The following is a 21,477-nucleotide window of genomic DNA, read 5'->3' as shown; positions in this document are numbered from 1 at the left end:
GGACAACTGGGCTTAGGTGTTGACATTTTCAAATGATGCCCTGTAGGTAAATGTCTACAATGAGTTGTGAACATAAAGATAGTTCCTTAATGTTCTCTGACTGTGTATTATGGTCAGATACGCCATAAGCACTTTTGATGCAGTATCCCATTGAGTTGTCATATAACTCTATGAGGAAGTGAACATTTTCATCTGGATTTTTCAGTTGAGGAAGCTAAAGCCTAAGGGAGTTTAAAAACTTTTCCAAGGAGGAGTTTGGGATTAACAGATAACACACTACTATATATAAAATAGATCATCAACAAGGACCTACCGTTCAGCACAAGGAATGCTGCTCAGTACTCTGTCAGAACCTATATGGGAAAAGAGTCTGAAAAAGGACAGCTGTATATGTATAACTGAATCACTCTGCTGTACACTTGAAACTAACACAACGTTGTAAATCAACTATACTCCAATATAAAATAAAAATTAAATATAAAAAAATATGGAAAAAAAAACAACAGACGTACACCGAAATAGATTAGAAGAGAATCTAGAAATTTACCCAAAAACAGTCAGTTGAAAACATTCATAGCCATTTGATTTTTGATAAAGATAAAATTTAATTCAATGTGTAAAAATTAATAATTTCAATAAATGGTGATAAAGGAATTGAAAAAAAAAAAACTTTTCCAAGGCTGCTCAGCTAGTGGGGAAGTAAAATAGTCTTGTGGGCAGTACCGACTGAGTCCAAAGCCCTCATCTTTAAGCCATGAAGTCACGCTGCCTCTGTTTGTGGAATAAATCTATTGCGACAACATCTGCTTAGGCTCCTGAAGGATGCACCTGGGGGCTCATGGCAGGAGTCACTGGACTGTTACTTAGTCACTTACTTGGGAAGACCCCCGTTACTAAATGAGCTTGGACCCAAGAAACTAGGCTTGGAAGTCCACTCAGAATGCAGCAGGAGACAAAGTGGAAATTTGGAAAGAGCCCAAGCCTCGTGGGTTGGGGTCCATGACCATCATTAATGAGCTGTCTTTGCTTGACCTTGGGAGCTCATTCTCTCATCTGTAAAATGGGAACAATAACACTTAACCGCCTCAGGTGTTCATGAGGATTATTAAAGGCAGCATACCCCAGCCTGCATGTGGTGGGCTGTCATCAGATCCTGGTCCCCTCACTCTTCCCCAAATGGGAAGGGACCCATGTGATTTGCACCACTCTGAAGTCGAGCTGCCATACTGGGCATTGGGCGAAACTTTCAGCTGTTTTTCAAAGTTTCAAATTATACCAGTGAACTATGAAGATAGATTTTCTCATTACAAAGACACCTGGATTTGGGGGTCAGTCTATCTGGGTTCAGGTGATAAGATTAACTTATGATCTTGAAAAACATGTCACTTTACTGTGACTTGGTTGCCTTATACCTACATGTAGACAGATATATAGGTAATAATTATAGCACAGTGTGTTGGCATGATTAATTCTGACAATATATGGAAAATAATTTTTGGTAAATGGCACAGTGCTTTGTCAATAGTATATATTTTACATTGTGTTTATACTAGGATTTCAGTCCTTTTTTCCCCCCCAAACTAAATAGCTTTTATTTCATATCTAAGAGCTTGCTATAGCACTGGCTATGATATAAATGTGTTTGTGTATACAAATGAGTAGCATTTAGAAATGAATAAAAATTAATTCTACTTTAAAAATCTTAGGTTATTTCTTGCAAACAGCATTGCAATTACTTGGACTCCGTGTTAACATGCATGTCTTTTGATATACTGTACATCATTTTCAGGTAAACTGCACAGTCACCTGAGATTTAGCCAGCTGACACTGGATGTCACCATTGTGCCGTGTAATGTCGCTGCAGAACAGGTGTGCTATTCAGCATTCAGTACATGACCAGTCTCTTCAAGGGTCTGGAGATATATTAGCTTTTCTCCCCCCCTCACATAACCTAATCACCCTTGTAGCACTTTCATTGTAAACTACTCTTTCAGTTTCTAATATCAAAGCTCTCTATCATAGTGACCAAGAATGATGAGACAGTTGTCAATATTGTTAGCTCAGAAGTGAGCTAACTCAGAAACTGTGCTAAAACAGGGCTCTCGGTCACTAAGCAGAATCACTGACTCTGGCTAACCTAAGTAGGAAAGGCATTTACTGGAAGTAAATTCATCTTCCAGAATCGATGGGAAAACTACGTATGGAAATGGGAGAATCCAGTCCCGGTACCTCAGCAAAGATCAGTCTGTAACAAGAGGGGGATAGACTTCTTCTGGCATTACCACTGGTCACTAGATACCACGCTGGTGTTCCTGCCGCTGGACGCAACGCACTCTCTGTGCCAGGCTCCTTCCTGCCCAGAATAATGACGGGATTTTCACTGCCTCCAGCTTAACCAGCCTGAGGGACAGTCCTCTGCTGGCCTTTCCAGGAGGGAGCGCTCAGTTGGCTGAGTCTAGGAGTTGTTCCTGACTCTGTGCTCCAGCCCCAGGGAGTGAAGAAGAAGTAAGGGATCTTTCCTGCAAAGACTCCTGCAGATGGTGACCCTACACACCTGGGAGGGAGATTCAAGCCAGGTGTCCACCACGGTGCTTTTCAATCAGCACCCACAGAAGCGAGTTGAGAATGCTGCCGTGTGGTCAGCTGCCCTTTGCTACTCCTTCCATGGACCTGGACTCAGTTGCATGTGCCCTGTGGCACCTGACAGCATCCCAGACTTTGCTGTCCCTGTCTTTCCTTCAACCCTGAGGGAGCCTTACCAGCCAGGGCTAGACCTGTTTTAAGTGGCTAAGGAGAAAACTCCTTAGGCAAATTGAAAGTCTTAACAAGTTTCAGTCTATTAAAAAAAAAAAAAATTCCTGCCCATTAAAAGAAAAAGAAAAAAAGAAAGGTAGGTGACACTGCATACCTTGTTCTTAGAACATGACCTCAAGCAAGTTCCAGCCTCTGTTCTTGCTCTGCCCTTTGCCTGGAATCCTCTTCTCCCAGATGGCCACACGGCTTCACCTCCTTTATTCACGTCTTTTGCTTAAATGCCACCTCTTCAGATCGGCCTTCTCTCAGCACCCATCCTTCAAGGGTCTTGAAAAGCCTCCGCTTTTCTTCATGACACCACCTCTGATTATGTTCCCTGTATATTTATTGTTTTGTTTCATGTCTGTTTCCCCCCTGTACTGAAAGGCCCGTGAAAGCGGGGTCTCTGCCTCATCTCTGTAGCCACAGCTCCTAACACAGCTGTATTCAATAAATATTTAATACATGAATGAATGAATCAAGGGTTAAATAAAGGAAGGGAACTCCTTTGTTAAAATCTCTAGACTATAAGTACCACAAACTGAATGGCTTAAACGTAGTACGTTCTCGTCTCACAGTTCAGGAGGCTGAAAGTTCAAGATCAAGGTGTTGGCAGGGTTGGTTTCTTCTGAAAACTGTAAGGAAGAATTTGTTCCAGGCTCTCCTTCACCTTCTGGGGATTTCCTGGCAATTTCTGGCATTCCTTGGTGTGTAGAATCATCACCTTGATCTCTGCCTTCAACTTTACGTGGAGTTTTCCTTGTATGCATCGGTGCCCAAATTTTCCCTATTTATAAGGACATCAGTCATATGGGATCAGGGTCCACCATACTCCAGTGTAACCTCATCTTAACTAATTACGTCTGCAACAACCCCGTTTCCATATAAGGTCACATTCTGAGGTACTGGGGGTTAGGGCTTCAACATGTGAATGGAAGGGGGGACAAAATTCAACCCATAGCAGGTGCCTTCTTTGTGTTTATTGTATAATGGTTGAGCCATGCTTATGTCATTAATCAGAAAAGTAGGTTTGGTTACATAGTCCTGGTGCCCAGTGATGTGCTGGTTTACCACATGGATAATAATTCACAATAATGTGTATGAATTGCTTTGTAAATGGTAAACTATTCATTGGATGTTAGTATAATCAGCTGGGGGTGTTGACAAATTATTGCTGCATTATCAAGAAAGAATCAATACTATGGATTTGCTAGTCTTAAAATCCCCCCAAATGGATTTTTCCTTTACAGCCCAGCTCTATCTGCAGACTGTTTAAAGTATTACCGGACGTTTTTCTACCAGTCAGACTGCTTGTCAGCAGTAATTGTAGATAATGGCTTTATGTTTTATTTACTTATTTGACAAACATGTACAAATCATTTAGTATGTGCTAAGCACTATTATAAGTGCTTGACAAATGTTAACTCACAAACAACCACATGTTTATTATTTATATTATTATTAATTATTAATAATAATATTATCTGAATTTTACCGATAAAGAAACTGAGGCACAGAGAAGTTAAGGAATTGCTTAAGGTCACACAGCTACTGAGTGGTAGAGTCAGGCCATGAAACTAGGCAGTCTGCCTCCAAACCTTTTAGCTGTAGAACATTCTTTGTTCACAGAAAGTCTCATGGAAAAATTCAGCGTGTGACAGAACAAAGCAGAGCTGCTTTGGTTCAAGTCCAGACGGCAAAGCCCTGTCTGGGCAGCGCCTCCCCTTCCCTGGGGAGCCCTGTTTGAAAAGTCCTGATCTAGGAAATAATAGGTCTTGGCTTGATGCCACTTGTAAGCTGTCTTCAATCCACTCTAGCATAAAACAAATAAAATTCTTTTCTCACTTTAATTAACTGATTGTGTTTTATTTTGAAAATTTTATCTGCTTAACCTACTTCTGGCAGAAATAAAACGTTAAGATGGATTTTCCCCAGGACGGTAACGCCATATGGCAATTTGGACTTTCCTGGCTTAAGTTCCCCTTCGGTTTCTTTATACAAATGAAGGACTGTGATCGTGAAAGTTTCCTGAACCAAAAGAGAAATGGGATTTGATTTCCTATAAATAGAGTTGCATATAAACTTTGCAACCAGATAGGCATGATCTACCCTCTCTGTTACGGACTGCTGATTTTCTGTGGTTATTCGTACTATAAAATAATTGGAGCAAGAAGTTTAAGAGTTACTGTCCATTGAGTGCCTTCTGCAACCAGGGATTTAAAAAACTCTTCATTTTTACAACTCTAGGTGTTATCACCCCTATTTTACAGACATGTAAGTTGGGGCTCAGGTTTTATGTAACTTGTTTAAGTTGGCCCAACCATTGAGGGGAGGAGGGGTGATGTTTTGAGAAATATCAGCGGTTAAGGAGCAGAATTTTTTTTTTAATTGAAGTACAGTTAATTTACAATGCTGTGTTAGTTTCAAGTGTACAGAAAAGTGATTTAGTTATACGTATAGATATAGATATTCTTTTTCAGATTCTTTTCTGAAAAGAAAAGGTTATTGCAAGATATTGAGTGTAGTTCCTTGCAAGATATAGGTTATTGCAAGATGTTGAGTGTAGATCCCCCCTGGGCTATATAGTAGGTCCTTGTTGTGTATCTATTTTATATACAGTAGTGTGTATACGTTCATCCCAAACTCCTAATTTATCTCCCCCTACTCTTACCACTATCCCCTAACCATCAGTTTGTTTTCTATGTCCGTGAGTCTATTTCTGTTCCGTAAATAGGTTCATTTGTGGAGCAGAATTTTTTGATATTAAGAATAAAAGTCACGTAAGAGAATATATTTTAGGAGGTATAATGTGAGGCCTGATGCAATTTTCAAATTATAGAAGACTGAGAATGCTGTGGGATCCATTCTAAAGAGTGATTAATTCCTATGATGAAATGCCCCTTATCATTTGGTAATGTACACAATTATATAACACACTAAAAAGAAAAGAGAAGGTAAATCAAACAAATGGGACTATAGATCAAGGGAGATTGAACTGAAGAACAAGAAAACAACTCAGACCAACTCAATTGCTTTGCTTGCCTCTATTTTCCCCCTGCTTTTGCTCCTACCTGCTGCCATACTCTACCCCAGGGGAGGGCAAACTTTTTCTGTAAAGGACCTGTTAGATAGAAAATATTGTCAACATTGTTTGCCCTGTGTTTTCTGTGTTGAATCTACTCCACTGAGCTGTTATAGTGCAAAAGCAGCATAAACAATACGTAAGTGCACGGCCATGGTTGTTTTAGAGTCAAACTTCATCTGTGAACACTAAATTTGAACTTCATATAATTTTCATGTGTCCCGAAATGTTATTCTTCTTTTGATTTTTTTTGGTTTGTTTTTGAACCATTAAAAGATGTAAGAACCATTCATCAGCTGTCCTAACAGGCTGGAAGCCAGACTGGGCTCCCCCACCGTGGTTTGATGACCACCACTCCAGCTTGACCACCCCTCTCTCATTTCCAAACACATCGTTTATTGTCTCTGTGGGCATTTCTTTTACTTCCAGCATTTAAATGTTGTTTTGGACTAAGAACTTAATCCCGGAAGAGACTTCAGAGGACCAAGTAACAGAAGTAGTTCCATTCACATTCTGCAAAAAACAGACTTGAAGAGCTGCTAGGGCCAAATCAAGTTCCCCTGAAACAAATAGAAGCCACGGTGGCTGTCTAAGAGGATTTAACATAAAATGGAAACTTCTTGGCATGCTCTGTCAATTTCATTGAAGATTAAAGGATAAATGCAGGACTTTGAGTCTTCCCCAGAAGCTATTTAGTTTTAAAGTGATGCTAGCAAATATGAAAATTCTTTGTGTGTTTTAGCAGCATAGGTCACTGCTAAATTTTCATTTTTTTCTCACTAGGGAATCTGACCTTAATGTGATAGAAACACTCTTGATCTTGGTGTCCAAAAGACGAAGGTTTGAGTTTCAGCTCTGTTAGTTTTACTGTGATCTTGGGTAAATTAATAGCACCTACTAGATTCTTGGCTTCCTTATCAGTAAAATGAGATTAATAATCCTACCTCACAGGACTTTTATTTTATCTTATTTTTTTAGTCCTTTACTATTTATTATGAAAATTTCAAAGAGAAACAAAATAGTAGAGGACTGTAGGGACCCCATGTGCCCTCACCCAGCTTCTACAATTCCGTGCATTTTATCAAACTTCTTTCATTTTTACCTCACCCCATTTTTTTCCTCTCTTTAAATACTAGAGTAAAATGCTCTCTTTAAAATTTCAAATGTAATATTATCTCACCTGCAAATATTTCAGTATGTATAACTAACAGAGAAGATCTTTCTAAGGAATATCAATTCCATTATCACACCTAAAATTACAATAATTACAAATAATGCTTTGCAAAATTGCAATAATTCTTTAACATCATCCGTTATCCAGTCAGTGTTAAAATTCCCCTACTTGTTTCAAAACTGTCTTTATATAGCTGGTTTGTTTGAATCAGGAGCCAAAGAAAATTCATATATTGCATTTGGTCCTACATTTCTTAAGTCTCATAATTTCTGGCAGTTTCTCTCCTCTTCTCCCCATCTTTCTTCATATAATTAATTTGTGGAAAGAAAAATTATTTACCCTGTAAAATTTTACATAATCTGGATTTGGCTGTTTGCAACCTTCACCTTTGTAGAGTCATTGAACAGTTTCCTCTTTCTCAGATGTTTACCGTCAGTAGATAGAGGGACTGCATACTTCATAGGTGATGCTTTCTACTTGTGATTGTACCACATCTAGAGAACATAGTGTCTGGTTGTCTCTTTTTTAGTTTTCTGTTAAGGTTGATTAGTGGGGTCCCTCGAGTTGATGCATTCTTCACCAACCTCTCACCTAATGGTTTTACAGCTGGTTGATGACTGTGGCTTAGATCCATTACTTCACAAGGGGTTGCAAAATGTAGGTTTTCTAATTCTATCAGTCCTTTTGGGTTTATTAGCAGAAATTCTGTAGCGAAATTTTCCTAATCAACTGTTTGGTTACCAACAAACACATGGTAAATTCATATCATAAAGGCAAGATCAATGCTTGTTGGTGTCCCCCTCACCCCTCTTTCTGGGCTAATTTTTAGTATAATTGTGGCTCGTCTCCATTGAGTTTGAGGATTGTTGGTGGTTTTTCTCTTGTCAACATAATTTCATGGATTAAAAAAGTTTTGATATGTTTTAATCCAGCACAGTCATTCCTCTTCAGGTTGGCTTTTGTGTCTTATTCAAGTAGTATTTGGTTACTTTTTTGCTTTCTGGTATGACAAGGTATCTCAGGCTCACCTTATATACGTGCTCCAGATCTAAATCACTCAAGAAGCCCTGGTTGAATTTTAGTAGAAAATAGTGTGCTGAGACCATAGTCTGGGCGCTGGGAGTGTTAATTGCTTCTGTTTCTAAATTTTCAGTGGATAGACTTGGAATATACATTTTTAAAGGAAAATAAATCATTATTTTCTACTCACGGTTCCAGTTTGGATTGTAAGGTTATACATAACATTTTTGGTTCTAATTTGGATTTCTTTTTCTCTTATGCTAAAAATCTTGGTTCTTAAGACATTAAGACAATGACTTCTTGACTTTATTCTACATCATGCATTCATGTGAGTGAGTCATGTTAATGTGCACACACATATAATAGGTTCAAAATAGCAATACCAATATTTCCACTGAAAGTATTATTAGTGAGTGCGGTTTAAGATTGTCTGGGGATTCTTTTTGTTCTTAGGACATATCACATCTGGGAAAAATAGTCCCTGGTGCATGTTTTAAAGTCACTTCAAGTAATTCATGAGGATATGTCACCAAGTTTGTATGCAGATATATTCATTTGTTTTATTTGTTTTTTATTTTTGAGGATTTTATTTTTTCTTTTTAATTTAGTTTTATTTTATAATTAGGTAAAATAATTACATTTTTCAGTCAGAACTGTAAATTACAGATTTTCCCCTTCTATCCTACTCTCTCTTCTTAGAGAAATTATATGTATCCTTTTCTGCACCATGCTTTTTCACTGAATAAATATATCCTAGAGAAAGCGCTATAGAAGTAGGTAGTTCATTCAGTCAGTCCTCTTTTTGTGGGCATTTGGGCTCTTCCAAATCTTTTACTATTACAAATAGTTCTTCAGTAAATGGCCTTTACAGGCTACTGAGAGTTAAATAAAATGCAGTACATTAGAGGTCTCTGTAAAGTATAAAGTGATATACATACATGTATACAAGTTTTATATATATATATGATTTTGTTATATTATTAGCCCCACAGACGTTTATTAAGCACTTACAGTGTGCTAGAATATGAATAAGGCATAGTCTCTACTCTTGATGTTTTATAGTCTAATTGATACTGAATGAAAATAAAATTTTCCTATTTTTTCATTCTCAGTTTAATTTTTAAGTTTCTAATCAATGACTGTTTCAACTGGTGTCGTTTTAATATTAAATTAATTCCTGGATTTTGGATATATACAGATTTCCATAATTTATAATATTTTTTACTATATTTGATTACAGTGCTAATACAGAACTCCTTTCAGTTTACAAACCACATAATTATAACATCAAGGAGGTTAGTTTTGTCCAACTGATTTATGTTTTCCTAAAGCTGGACTTCACAATGACAGCAGTAACAGTGACCACGACAGTTCCCCTGAAGGGGAAGATAGAAGATAATTCTGCCTTGTATGAGTCCACCTCAGCTTACATTATTGAAGAAACCGAATATGTGAAAAAGGTATGTGGGCACTGGAAATCATGTTACCATGGTTTGATTTTTTACAATAAAATCTGATATGAATTAGTGGGCTTTGTTTCTCCCTCCCTAGAACATGTGAGGAAGAACAAACCTAGTTTGGCAAAGGACAATCTTGATAGCTGAAATTTAAACACATGCGTTGTCATTTCTCTTGAGGGTATGAACCTCTGTTCCTACACTTGGACTAAAATTGAATAAAGGGCCAGGAGGGTTCAGAACACCTCTCAGCACTTAATTTGTCCCACACTATTCACCGCTGCATCCTACTGTTTTACATCATTTCTCAGTTCTTTCATAAGTATTGATACTTTGTTACCAAGTAGATATTTATGATGCCTGCTGAGTTTCTGTCTCTCCTTACCTTGTTCCTTCTCAAGCAGTTCAGAGAGCTATCGCCAATGACTTGTACATGTTGGCATGTTAACTTCATTAAAAATGTGAAAACTTATGAGAATCCAATGCTAATGTCTGACAAAGGTATATATTTTCATGAACTACTTTTTAGAACAGATGGAAAAATTTGGACATAGCTAGTTTGTGACTTAGAGCGATTAATTCATCTTTGAGTGTCTTGCATTTCCATAGGTCACCAAGACACGGGGCTTGTATTTCATGCATAAATGTGTATGATCTCCTCTGAGTAATTATTCTTTAGTAATTATTAAATAGTAGTTATTCTCTAGTAATTACTAGATAGTAATTATTTTGCAGTAATTACTGGATAGTAATTATTTTGTAGTGATTACCAAATAGTAATTGTTCTATAGTGATTACCAAATAGCAAATTAGTACTAAATTACTATATAGAAAAAAATAGAACTAACTAGTATTAAATACTAATTACTAAATAGTAATTATTTTGTGGTATAATATTCATTTGGGTTATATTTTAGGTTTGCCTAAGAAACAGTTGTAAAGACCAAATTCTCATTTTCTGCAGTCTAAACAATATTAGCCTAAATGCAAGTTAGGTTGATGGCAGTTATTTAAATCTGAGATTGACATATATGTAATACTTTCTAGATAAATTTGGTACCCTGTAACTGGTATAGAAAAAAAAAGTATTTGGTATTAAACGCCTTTGAAAAAAGTATTTTTCTTTTCTTTTAGATTCGAACTACTCTGGAAAAGATCCGAAATCAAATATTTAAAGATGAAGTAAGACATAATAGTACAAATCACAAACAAGATGCAAAGGTAATGAATTTATCAAAATGTACCACTTTTATTCCTTCAGTAAATGAACATAAAGCCATATAGACTTCCTTTAAATAACTTTTTGATATTATTAAATTATTCTTTGAATGATGAGTACTAAATATTTTGTTGGTATCTAAATACGTTAATGGGCATATGTATGAAATATTTAACTACAGATGTCATTAGTAGCATCAGATTGGAATGGCCAGGTCTTACTTGAATATTTTAAACTTGGCTTACTTATCGAAATCATAGGGGAAGATATTGGCTCAGCCGGGATACATGGCAGCAACATGTTCCAATGACAGACAAAGGCACAAGCTTTTAGGTTCACCCGGGCCACACCAATGGACACCCAGTTGAAGCCATTAGGCTGCGTGATCAGTCAATAAGCTTAAATGCACCCCTTCCCCTGTGACCAGCCTTTTATTCTGAAGGTCAAACAATGTGCATTTAGCCTTGTCTGGATTATGCCAGGTTAAACCTCACCTGAGCCACATGCACCTCATCAGTCAGTGTTATCCACTCTGTGGGATGGCCACAGACAACACTAGAACATAGCGTAAGATGTATAAACAGAGTCTTCTTTACCATCCTCAACTCCTAAACTAACACAACTCCCTCCAGTTGTTTTCTTAAGTGCTCTGAAACTGAAAAGAAGGTTAATGTTTGTGAATGATAGGAAAGATCAAACATTCAGTTCTGACTATGTTGAGTTGCCTATCAGACTTCCGAGTGGAGGTTTCTGATGGAGGTTGGATATCTGATTCTAGAGTTGAAGTAGAAGTCTGGTATAGAAGGTCCAGGCTATGGGCTAGAGATTTGGGGAGTAAGGATGGTATTTAAAGTTCTGAAACTGGAGGAGATCACCAAACGTATCAGTGTGGATAGAAAGGAGAGAAAATCTAAGCATTTAGTCCTGAGATTTCTGATATTTAGATGTTGGGAAGAAGAAGAATCCATCACAGGAGGCTGAGAAGTGAGGCTAGTGAATTAGGGGGATAAACAGGAGAGAATGGAGCTACTGAAGACAAGGAAAAAATGGGTTTCAGAAAGTGAGGAGGGACCGCTCTGTCAAATGGCTTCCGTGGGTTAAGTAGATTGAGGGCTAGTTATCAACCATTGGCTATAACAATGGGGAGGTTGTTGGGAGACCTTAATAGGAATAGCTTCTTGGGAATGCCGATGGATTGTGTTGCCAGTATGTCTGCCTCGGCCATCTCAAACCACAGAAGGTCAGCAGACAAGTTAGATTAAAAAATAAACACCTGGCTTTGTGGATATCATTTATCTCCTTAAAAGGTCTTAATAGTATATTTTAAAGTGTAGGGAATATAAAAGGCATGAAAGATGTACTTCTACCTTCCTTTTAATATAAGAATCTATTCAAATTTGAGCAAATATAGAGGCCAGCTGCGTTTCATCTGGAACTTCCCATTGATACTTGAGAGTCAAAAGATTTATTTGTGTTGATCTGAATCTTCCTTGACATAAGTAATACTGAGTGATAATTATTGTTATCAAAGTTAGTAGAGAAAAGGAAAAGTCAGGTGAATGGTTTTCTTGTTTGTTCTTTTCAGCACTGGCGACACATTCAAAATGGCTTTGACTCTGAAATGGATCCGTCTTGTTGCGGTTTGGATCTGCTCATGGAAAGGATAAAAGGAAAAGACCTACAGCTCTTAGAAATGAACAAAGAGAATGAAGTGTTGAAAATCAAGGTATGACCAGTAGGAGAAATGTCTAATTTTGTACTTTGTGCCAATAGGATAGATTTGTGAATCTGTGAAATTAGATAGACATCCACACACATCCATAAATCCACATGTGCTCACATACTTAGAGAAGCCCTTTTACATTTGATCAGTTAAATCTCACTGTTTTATTTTGAAGGCGATTTTTATTATTAAAAAGATTTTACAAAAGTTCAATGGGCATAGTTTCAGTTGTACAAGATGAATAAGTTCTAGAGATTTACTGTACAGTATTGTGCCTATATTTGATACTGTACTGTACACTTAAAAATCTGTTAATGGGGCAGGTCTCATGTTAAGTGTTTTTACTACAGTAAAATTTAAAAGTCTTTATATATGTAATAATTAGATATTAAAAATTGCATATTAATTAGAGCACTCATAGTCAAATGTCTCATTGTTTTATTTAGCTAATCTATTGTTGGGTGCCTTATATTTTCCTTTTTTGGCTTATTTTATATACAGTCCTACAGTGATTTAGTAGGTAGATCTTTGCAGCCATCCTTGATTGTTTCTTTAGGTTAAATCTTTGAAAGATTCAGGACACTTTGTCGATATTGCCCCTAATACTTCAATCTTGTTCTCCTTCTATTTCAGGAAATATGTCTTTTAGTAGTGCTGTGGCCAATGATACAAAAACGCTTGCAAATACGTGTATAAGCTGATGGGGCACTGGGGGACACTTTGCAGGGGTGTGGTCTGTATATGCAGGGCACTGATGTTCACAGAGCTCGCTTTGGCCTGGCCAGTGCAAATCACCTGCATGACAGCCCCAATAAATAGGGGGTTCTCATTTTATGTTTTCTTCTTACCAGATAACAGCATCTTTCCTCTTACCCGTTGTCTATGAAGGTGCAAATGGTACGGTTACAGCCTCTGTGTTTTTGGTTGCCCATCAAACTGTTCTGTCTTTAACCCTTTTTATTGTAAAAGTCAAAACATGCACAGTGACCTTTTGTTTCTAGCTCGAAGCCTCCAGAGAAGCAGGAGCAGCGGCTCTGAGAAATGTGGCCCAGAGATTATTTGAAAACTATCAGATACAGTCCAAAGAAGTTAGAAAGAAGCATGAGGACAGTAGACACTTACTCCAGGTACCGAGCTAGCAGCTTGCATACTGGTGGACTAACCTCCGAGCTGTTCAAGTCTCTCTTTTGGGGAGGAGTTAGATGTGAAACAAGCAATGGCCACGTGACTTGGCAAGCCCCTGGAAGGCCAGGCTGCCCATCTTCTGCCCTGATCGCCCCCCACCCCTGTTTAGCCTGGTACCCGCATATTATGCGCCCCCCTTGCCCAGAGCCCTGCCACCCAGCCTAGAAATCAGGGCTGGCCTCATGACACTGGCCAGTGGCTTCTCTTCTGGTTCTGCCTTTGACTAACTAGGTGACCCAGTTTGAATCGCTTTGTCTCTCTGACTTGACTCTAAAATGAAAAAGTTGGGCTACATAAATGGCTTCAAACTTGTTTTGGTCCTGGAATACATTCTTCAGAGTAAACGAACAAAACCATGTATGTATATGTACATATATATATTTCATATAAAATTATATATTTTATATTTAATATATAAATTAAAATATAAAATCATACAAATATATATGTGTGTGTATATGGGTGTCTCTATATCATAGACACACACCTACGCTTTGTTTGTTTTGGAATCTGAGCTATGTGTCATAGGGCCAGTAAAACTTTATCTGGAGAATGTATTCTAGGAGTGCAAGGGGGAAACGTGTGTGTATGTGTGTGTTTGCCAAAACTCAAAACAGGGAAGCTCATTCAGGCGCGGCTAGGGCGCCTGGGTCTCTGCCAGCTCAGGCCCTAGGAGGGTCCCCAGGGAAGTACAGTAGGAATCCACTGCATAGGCGACGCGCCCTCAAGCTTCAGGTTGGGGTGATGTGGTCACAAACTCCTAGGCGTGCCGGGGGGGCAGATAAAGTACCTACGTGAAAGAGTAAGCAGGTGTGTGTGGACGGGAGTGCCCATGTCCCAGCAAAGGGAGTGTCTGGTATATACCAGAAAATACCACACCTGGTATTTTCAAGGGAAGTCAGACGCTTTTTTTTTCTAACCGTAAAATCTTGAGTTCTGTTAAACACACAAGCAGATGTGGGTGCGCCTATCAGTTACATGTCAGTTGAAACACCCCCAAGTGTGGCCTGTGGGCTGCCCGCTGAAGACTTCTCTCCTATGTCTTTTAGTATAACTCCTGCTATACGCCTAGGAGATAACCCTCTGACACAGTGGGGATAATTATTCTGCTTTTATGACACTTTCTGGTTACAAAGAAAACACTTTTGACTTGAACGTATAAGATTTTATTTTTGTTCTAGATAAGTGTTGTTGAGAAAGAGTCAAAAGCTTTGCTTTTCTTAAATTTTTGTCTCTCTTTCTTATACCAGTTCACAGAGAATGCTTTATGGTAGCAAATGTCAACATTCTAGAAATAATATTTATATGTTATTAATTCTCCATTGGTTTAGTGTTGCTGTAGTCCATCAGGTTTATTCTGAAGAAAGACTGAGTTCAAGGAAGTACTTCTAAACAAGTGTGAATTATTAAACTTTTTTGGCTACTCAGAACATTTTAGAGGGAGATAATAGCTGTATAGGTTTAATGAAAACAATAGTCTGCTAACTGTTTTTCTGACAAAAGGTTAACACACTTGAAAAAGAACAGAAATTGAAGCAACGTGTTGAAAATCTGAATCAAATTGCTGAAAAGCTTGAAGAAAAACATAATCAAATCACGGAACTGGAGAACCTTGTACAGAGAATGGAAAAGGTAGGCCTCTGGAGAATTAAAGGGATTTCTTCCTGGGTTAGGGTGAGAATTAAAGAAGATAATATGAAAATAAATAACATTAAGTGAAAGTGCTCTTTGCCACTCCTAAGATCTTAGGATGTACTCAATAATGTTCATTTCTTCCCTTACACATTTAATATGATGTGTATTGCAGTTACTGATTTACCTCTTTACAAATACTGCAGTTGAATCATTATCTGTCACTTTTTTTTTTCTCGTAAATGTATGGCTTAGAAAGGGGAGACATGTGAGGCTATGAATAGAAATAATGGAAAAGATCACAAAGTCTCCCTACTGCTAGTAATAATATAGTGAATCCCTGTAATTGCAGCATTTTTATGTATTGGAGTCAGTGAAGTGTATTTTTGGCCACCCAAGTCCCCTTTAGATCTATAAAAACCTACGGCTGCCCTAGGACAGGTATAGTTCACAATTAAGAAAAGACATTCTTGGGACTTCCCTGGCAGTCCAGTGGTTAAGACTCCACGCTCCCAGCGCAGGGGGCACGCCGCACGGCTCGGCCAAATTTAGGGAAGAGTACTAATAGAACAAAAATTATTAAAAGTTTCATGCAGTGTTCCTTTAAGTAGCTGACCCTCCAAATACACACAAAAGGTGAGCACATAAATTTCGTTTTGCATGCCTTAGAATTTAGAATTCAGATAAACCAAACAATATTTTTTAATAGTAAAACAAACCGATAGAAAACTGGCATCTTTGAAACTGAGTTAGAGTAGATGAGATTACAGACTTTAACTTCTAGTAAATATTGCCCAGTACATTTTTATATTTATTACATGAATTCCCTGATTCTCCTCCACTCTTCTCAGTCTTATTTTTTTTTATGAGTCTCCTTGAATGGAGGCTATTTCAGAAATATCACTTCAAAGGCATCACATTTCAACATTCAGGATATTTGCCTGAGAAACCTTGATTAATTTTTTACATGTTTCCCAAGAATTTAATTTATAACACTGTGAGTTTGGCTGAATTTGTGATCTTAATGAAGGTCCTATGAGGAAATCACGAAAATTAAATAAGCCCAGCCTTAACTGAATCTAATAATAATAATATACAGCTACATCTGTGTTGTACGGTGGGTAATGCTGAGTGTTTTACTTTAGCCAAAATCACAGGGCTAGAATGTCCTCAGGTAGCTGGTTTGCCCTGGTGTAACAGTTTATAATTATGATGTTTTGGACAAACTGTAACATTTGGATGAATACTTTGCAATGTTAGAATATTTATCCTGTAGTAAACAGTTTAGCAAACTAAGGTAGCACAAGGAACGTTTGCATTTCGGAAAGGAAGACAATTCTGGAATGCAAATAGGGTTGTTTAATCAAACTACTTGATCAACCAGCTTGACATTTAAATTTAGGTTTGCCATCACCTCAAACCCAATAACACTGGGTCATGTTTACCGGTCAGCTGTCAGTCCCTGAAAATGAACAAAAAAATAGTGTCATGTAATTTCTATCTTCTAGAAACCCCAAGAAATCTGTACTGGATGTGAGTTCATCTCAGAATTCCAGGGTATAGTCACTGGACTATTTAGTCAACAAATATTTGAGCTCCCACCGTGTACCGTGTACCAGGCAGAGCTCCAAGCTAGATATTTATTTGTGAATGAACGAGATACAGTCTCTTTGTGGAGATTACAATGTAATATATCTGGGTTGGGTGAGACTCAAGGAACTGCCCAGATCTCCTTTCATTCATTCTCCCAGGGGTCCTTAGGGAAGCCGACATCCAACTGAAGGTAGGGATGGACCCCAGAATAAGGTTAAGTGGCTTAGAGACTGGCAGACATTTTTGAGAAGTGATGGCCTAGCATTTGTCTTGATATTGACCCAAAATGGAGAGCTGTCTGTAGGAGCTCTGTGACATAGTAAGTGGACAGAATGCCCATGGTTCAGCAAGGCCATGCAGGAAACTTCCAGAACATTCTAGTTCAGTGACTTCCTAGAGTGGAGTCTTTTGGAATCTCTGGGAGGTGGAGGTTCATGGGGATGCAGTGGAAGGAAAATGTGCAGGAGTTTTATTTTTATTTTTTAAACATATTTAGTTTAAAGATACATTACATTTGTAAAATGATCATGCAAATAGATAAAACTATAAGAAGCAAAGCTTGGTAACATCTTGGCCTAAGGAGATACTGAGGATAAAGGCTGTGATGAAGGGTTTCTCAGGAGGGGAGTGTGTATCGGAATGAGAGGAGGGGGTACTGAGACCTTTGTATTAATAAGAAAAGGCCGTGAGTTCAAAAAGGAAATGAAAATTAAAAACGAACATCCACAACAAAGGTTGATAAATACTGCCCTGGTGGTGGGTACCCCCTGGAGAAGGATTCATTTTCTACTCACTTGCACAAGCCACTGCTCCAGTAAATAGCCATTAGTGGTATGAGGTCTGGTAATGAACACATTACTTAAAGCCTTCACCATCTGTCCCACTTTAATCAGGAATGCAGTGAGAATGAATTCCATAAACACAGTGATAAGCCAGAAAAACCGCCCAATAAGAGCATTTTAATATGGCATATGTTCCTTTGGCTGGCAGTGCACTTCTGTTGCATCATATTTGTTTTCCAGTGTCATTGATTTAGCTCTATTAGAATTTTAGAGCTCAAAGGCTCTTTTGAGACCACCTAATTCCTCATCATCATTTTATCAACAAGGACAGTGCAAATGAGGGACTATTCCACAGTCCTTTCCATTATGCGCACATCTTCTCTGATGTGGGATAAAAAGGATACCGTTGATTCCTAAATCATTTAGATGTTAACATATGGCAATGATTTAAGCTGGTGTCCACCCCACCGTGATCAATAAGGGGAGGGAACTCTTACGCTCTTCAGAGGTGTGGTCTTGGCAAGAGTGGATCGCCCACTAGGTGGTGCTGTGAACGCCTTTCCCTTCCCAGAAGACACCGTCCCTGAGAAGTGCTAGCTGATGGAGTGTGATTTTCCGTGTTGTTAGAGAGGGAGCGTTAAGGGTCCAAGCTACAAGGACCTAGTGTATAGCACAGGGAACTCTACTCCATATTCTGTAATAACCTATACAGGAAAGGATATGAAAAAGAACGGATAAACATGTACATATAAATGAACCACTTTGCTATACACCTGAAACTAACACAACATTGTAAATCAACTATACTCCGATATAAAATAAAAATTAAATTTAAAAAAGAGTCCAAGCTAAATACTCGAGGCTTGACCAAGGCAGAACGTTTACTTGTCCAGCTGTCTGGTCTCCTTGAACCCTGGTGATAAAGATTCATGAATTGAGAGTCAGTCCATTAGAAAGAATGTTTGTTAAACACCATTTTTCCTCCTATAAATTCAAAATATATTATCAGTGATGTGTTTCTTTGATGACCCAAGTGTCCTAATAAGCTTGCAAAGAGTATCTTGATCCCTCAGATCAACTAAGGCTACACCAGAACAGTATCTAATATATGTGACAAGAATGCTACAGGAAATTTTTGAAAAAGTATAAATTTTAAAAACAACAGAGCACATAAGATATGAAGTATTTGGCACCTTCAAATTATTATATATTGAGGTCCTAATATGTTTCCGAGAAGCATGTAGACCTTTCACATACATCTCCAATCATCCCAACATTTCAATATAGATAATATTATCCCCATCTTAGGGATGTTCAAAAAGTCAAAAACTTGACTCAAACAAATATAGAATGAATACATGTCAGATGTTTTAGTCAACTCATTAATTAATGAGGGAACCAGTAAGATTGGAAAGCTGGTTTAAAAAAAATAGTTTTTGAAATTGGCTATTTACTAGGTTAGATACAAAGGTAGTTAATATTCTTTAAGGCAATAAACCATAACCTTTGGGATTACCTTTTCTACCAGGCAGAAACCCACAAATTAACATGCAACTTCACAAAGTCAGAGCTCTAATCAAATAATAAATAATAAAGTCACACACAAAGAAATTCTCCAAGAGAATTAAAAAATCCTTGTGTCAGGTTATTAAACAATGACCCAATATGACATTAAAATAATATACTTTGATTTACAAGTTTTGGTTAATTTTTCTTAACAGTGATAAGGTCTAGAGGGGTTAAAACCTTGGCAAAAATTAACACAGTCACCAAGTTTCAGAACCAGGTCTGTCCATGTCCAAAGATATTCTGAGATTTTTGCTATAATGGCACTGTCTTGTATTTTACCCACATAAATACTACAGAAGGAATGATTTTAAACAGCATTGTAAATACTGTCAAAACATCTCTTTCCATCAGATATAAAAAAGAACACAATCATCCCAGCTTGGTTTTTCATGGACTTGTCTATTTTCCTGTTGGATGGAGAGAGTTTGGTTTAATGATGGCAATAAGGCATTTCTTTAGGGATTCTTTCACAATGTCAAAATTTCTGTTATATCCTGATGAGGAAGTGACTTTAACACTTATGGCCTTGATCCTTCACTAAATATACATTTACTACTTTTCTACCTCTGACAGATGCCGTGTAAGCAGGTAGGTATCAAGACAAGTGCAATCATATCCTTGGATACCAACAACTCAGACTAACGTTGGAGAAGCAGGTGGAATGATGGGAGAGCCAGTGTCTAGAGAGAGATGGGCAGGCAGTTAGCATTTAGGGCGGGATGGAGAGACAGAAGAGACGTTCGACTGAGCAGCGGACTGGGGGAGGGGCCAAAGCAAAGCTCTCCAGACAAACGAGGGCAGTGAAGACAACTAGTCTTGACCTGTCCTTGAGCGACTTATGTTACCGAGTCCAAAACCGCTCTGCTCGCCGCACGACAGGCTAATAAATCGGAGACGAGGTGTTGAGGCAAGGAACACGACTTTATTCAGAAAGCTGGCAGACCGAGAAGATGGCGGACTAAAGTCTCAAAATAACCATCTTATCGGGGTTTGGATGCCAGTTTCTTTTATAGCACAGAGGGGGAGGCGATGAGGAAGTAAAGTAAAAAGGCCATAAGTTTTGCAAATATCACCTGGAACGGCCAGCCTCGGGGAGGGGATGTGTTAATTTCTTCTTTCTTGCAGCCATCCACGGGTGGAACAGCGTCTGGATGTTTCCCTAACAAAGGCACTTTGGTTTAACATTCAGGCAGAGGGGCAGGGTTCCCCGAGGCAGGCCGTTATGTATAGACAGCATCCTTTTAGTAAACAAAAGCAGCGGAAAGCAAAGGTTAAAGTAAAAGAAACAGATCCAACATGTAGTCTGATTTGGCTCTTCCCTGTTACCCTTGTAAACCATGCTGGAGAATGCCTGCCCCGGGCTTCACTGGGGTGGGTTGTAACAGCTCCATATGAAATTAGTTCTTTAGCTCAAAACATATTTCTAGTATTACAAGAAGCATCTTTTGCGAACAGTTTGCAAGAATTCCTTGCTGAACACACACGTACATAGAAAGAGAACGAGAGAGAGAAAGACAGAGAGAGAGAGAGAGAGAAATAAAGGAAAAGAAATGAGCAAAAATTGTATTTTATTTTCTCCTAGGAAAAGAGGACACTGCTAGAAAAAAAACTGTCTTTGGAAAACAAGCTGCTGCATCTCAAATCCAACGCTACATATGCTAAAAGGTTTGCAAATCTCCTAAGTAAAAGCAGTTCCTGGTATCTTTCCTCTCTTCCGGTCCACTGACCAGTGGATAGAAGGCAACTATCCCCCAAGGGAAAGGAAGGCTGAAAGTGCAGGAGGAAGGAAGATTTCTTAGCATTAACAGCCATGTGCCTCTCCCTCCCTACCCACTGGGGAATCTGGACGGAGCAGAGGTCACTGGGGGTACCGGGAAACTGGTGTGTGTATATGTGTGTGGTGGCTCGTTAATCCTTTTGCAGAGTGAATGAGCCTGTCCCCTCCCTGTTTACCCTTGGTGCTGAAGAGGATGCTGTTGAGGTCTCCATTCCCCTGATACTTCTGATTTTGTTAATGGATCTCTGCTACAGCCGGCCTTAAATTAGCTAGCCCGCAAGTGGAATTGTAAGATAGTTTTGTCGTGCTCCCAACTTTGTAGAGAATGAAGGAAATACTGTGAAAAGCATCCTTAGTTCTTGGGACTTACTTACAAATACTCGTAATTCACAAGCAGTCCTGGTCCTTGTGTGCTGGGGTAGGGATGGATTTATGGGTTTATGGATATCGAATGGCTTGACTACTCGGCTG

At 38.4% G+C, this 21,477-nt stretch overlaps 1 protein-coding gene across 7 annotated transcripts in view; it reads left to right on the top strand.

The window, feature by feature from the left end:
• CCDC68 (coiled-coil domain containing 68) overlaps positions 1 to 21,477 on the top strand; it is a 50,250-nt gene that overhangs the window by 7,585 nt on the left and 21,188 nt on the right. For 4 of the 7 annotated variants that reach the window (XM_024132272.3, XM_007124288.4, XM_024132271.3 and 1 more), the window contains 7 exons: positions 1,790 to 1,869; positions 9,401 to 9,529; positions 10,661 to 10,747; positions 12,331 to 12,471; positions 13,470 to 13,595; positions 15,157 to 15,285; positions 20,812 to 20,894. In XM_024132272.3, coding sequence (XP_023988040.1) covers positions 1,790 to 1,869; positions 9,401 to 9,529; positions 10,661 to 10,747; positions 12,331 to 12,471; positions 13,470 to 13,595; positions 15,157 to 15,285; positions 20,812 to 20,894 — 775 coding nt within the window. The remainder of the gene's footprint in view (positions 1 to 1,789; positions 1,870 to 9,400; positions 9,530 to 10,660; positions 10,748 to 12,330; positions 12,472 to 13,469; positions 13,596 to 15,156; positions 15,286 to 20,811; positions 20,895 to 21,477) is intronic. The other 3 variants (XM_007124291.3, XM_007124289.4, XM_007124287.4) reach the window with 1 other exon arrangement.

The sequence above is a fragment of the Physeter macrocephalus genome, chromosome 19 (genome assembly GCF_002837175.3).
Source record: "Physeter macrocephalus isolate SW-GA chromosome 19, ASM283717v5, whole genome shotgun sequence".
Taxonomy (NCBI): Eukaryota; Metazoa; Chordata; class Mammalia; order Artiodactyla; family Physeteridae; genus Physeter; species Physeter macrocephalus.
The sequence above is the reverse complement of the archived record's forward strand: the minus strand, read 5'-3'. Positions and strand labels throughout refer to the sequence as shown.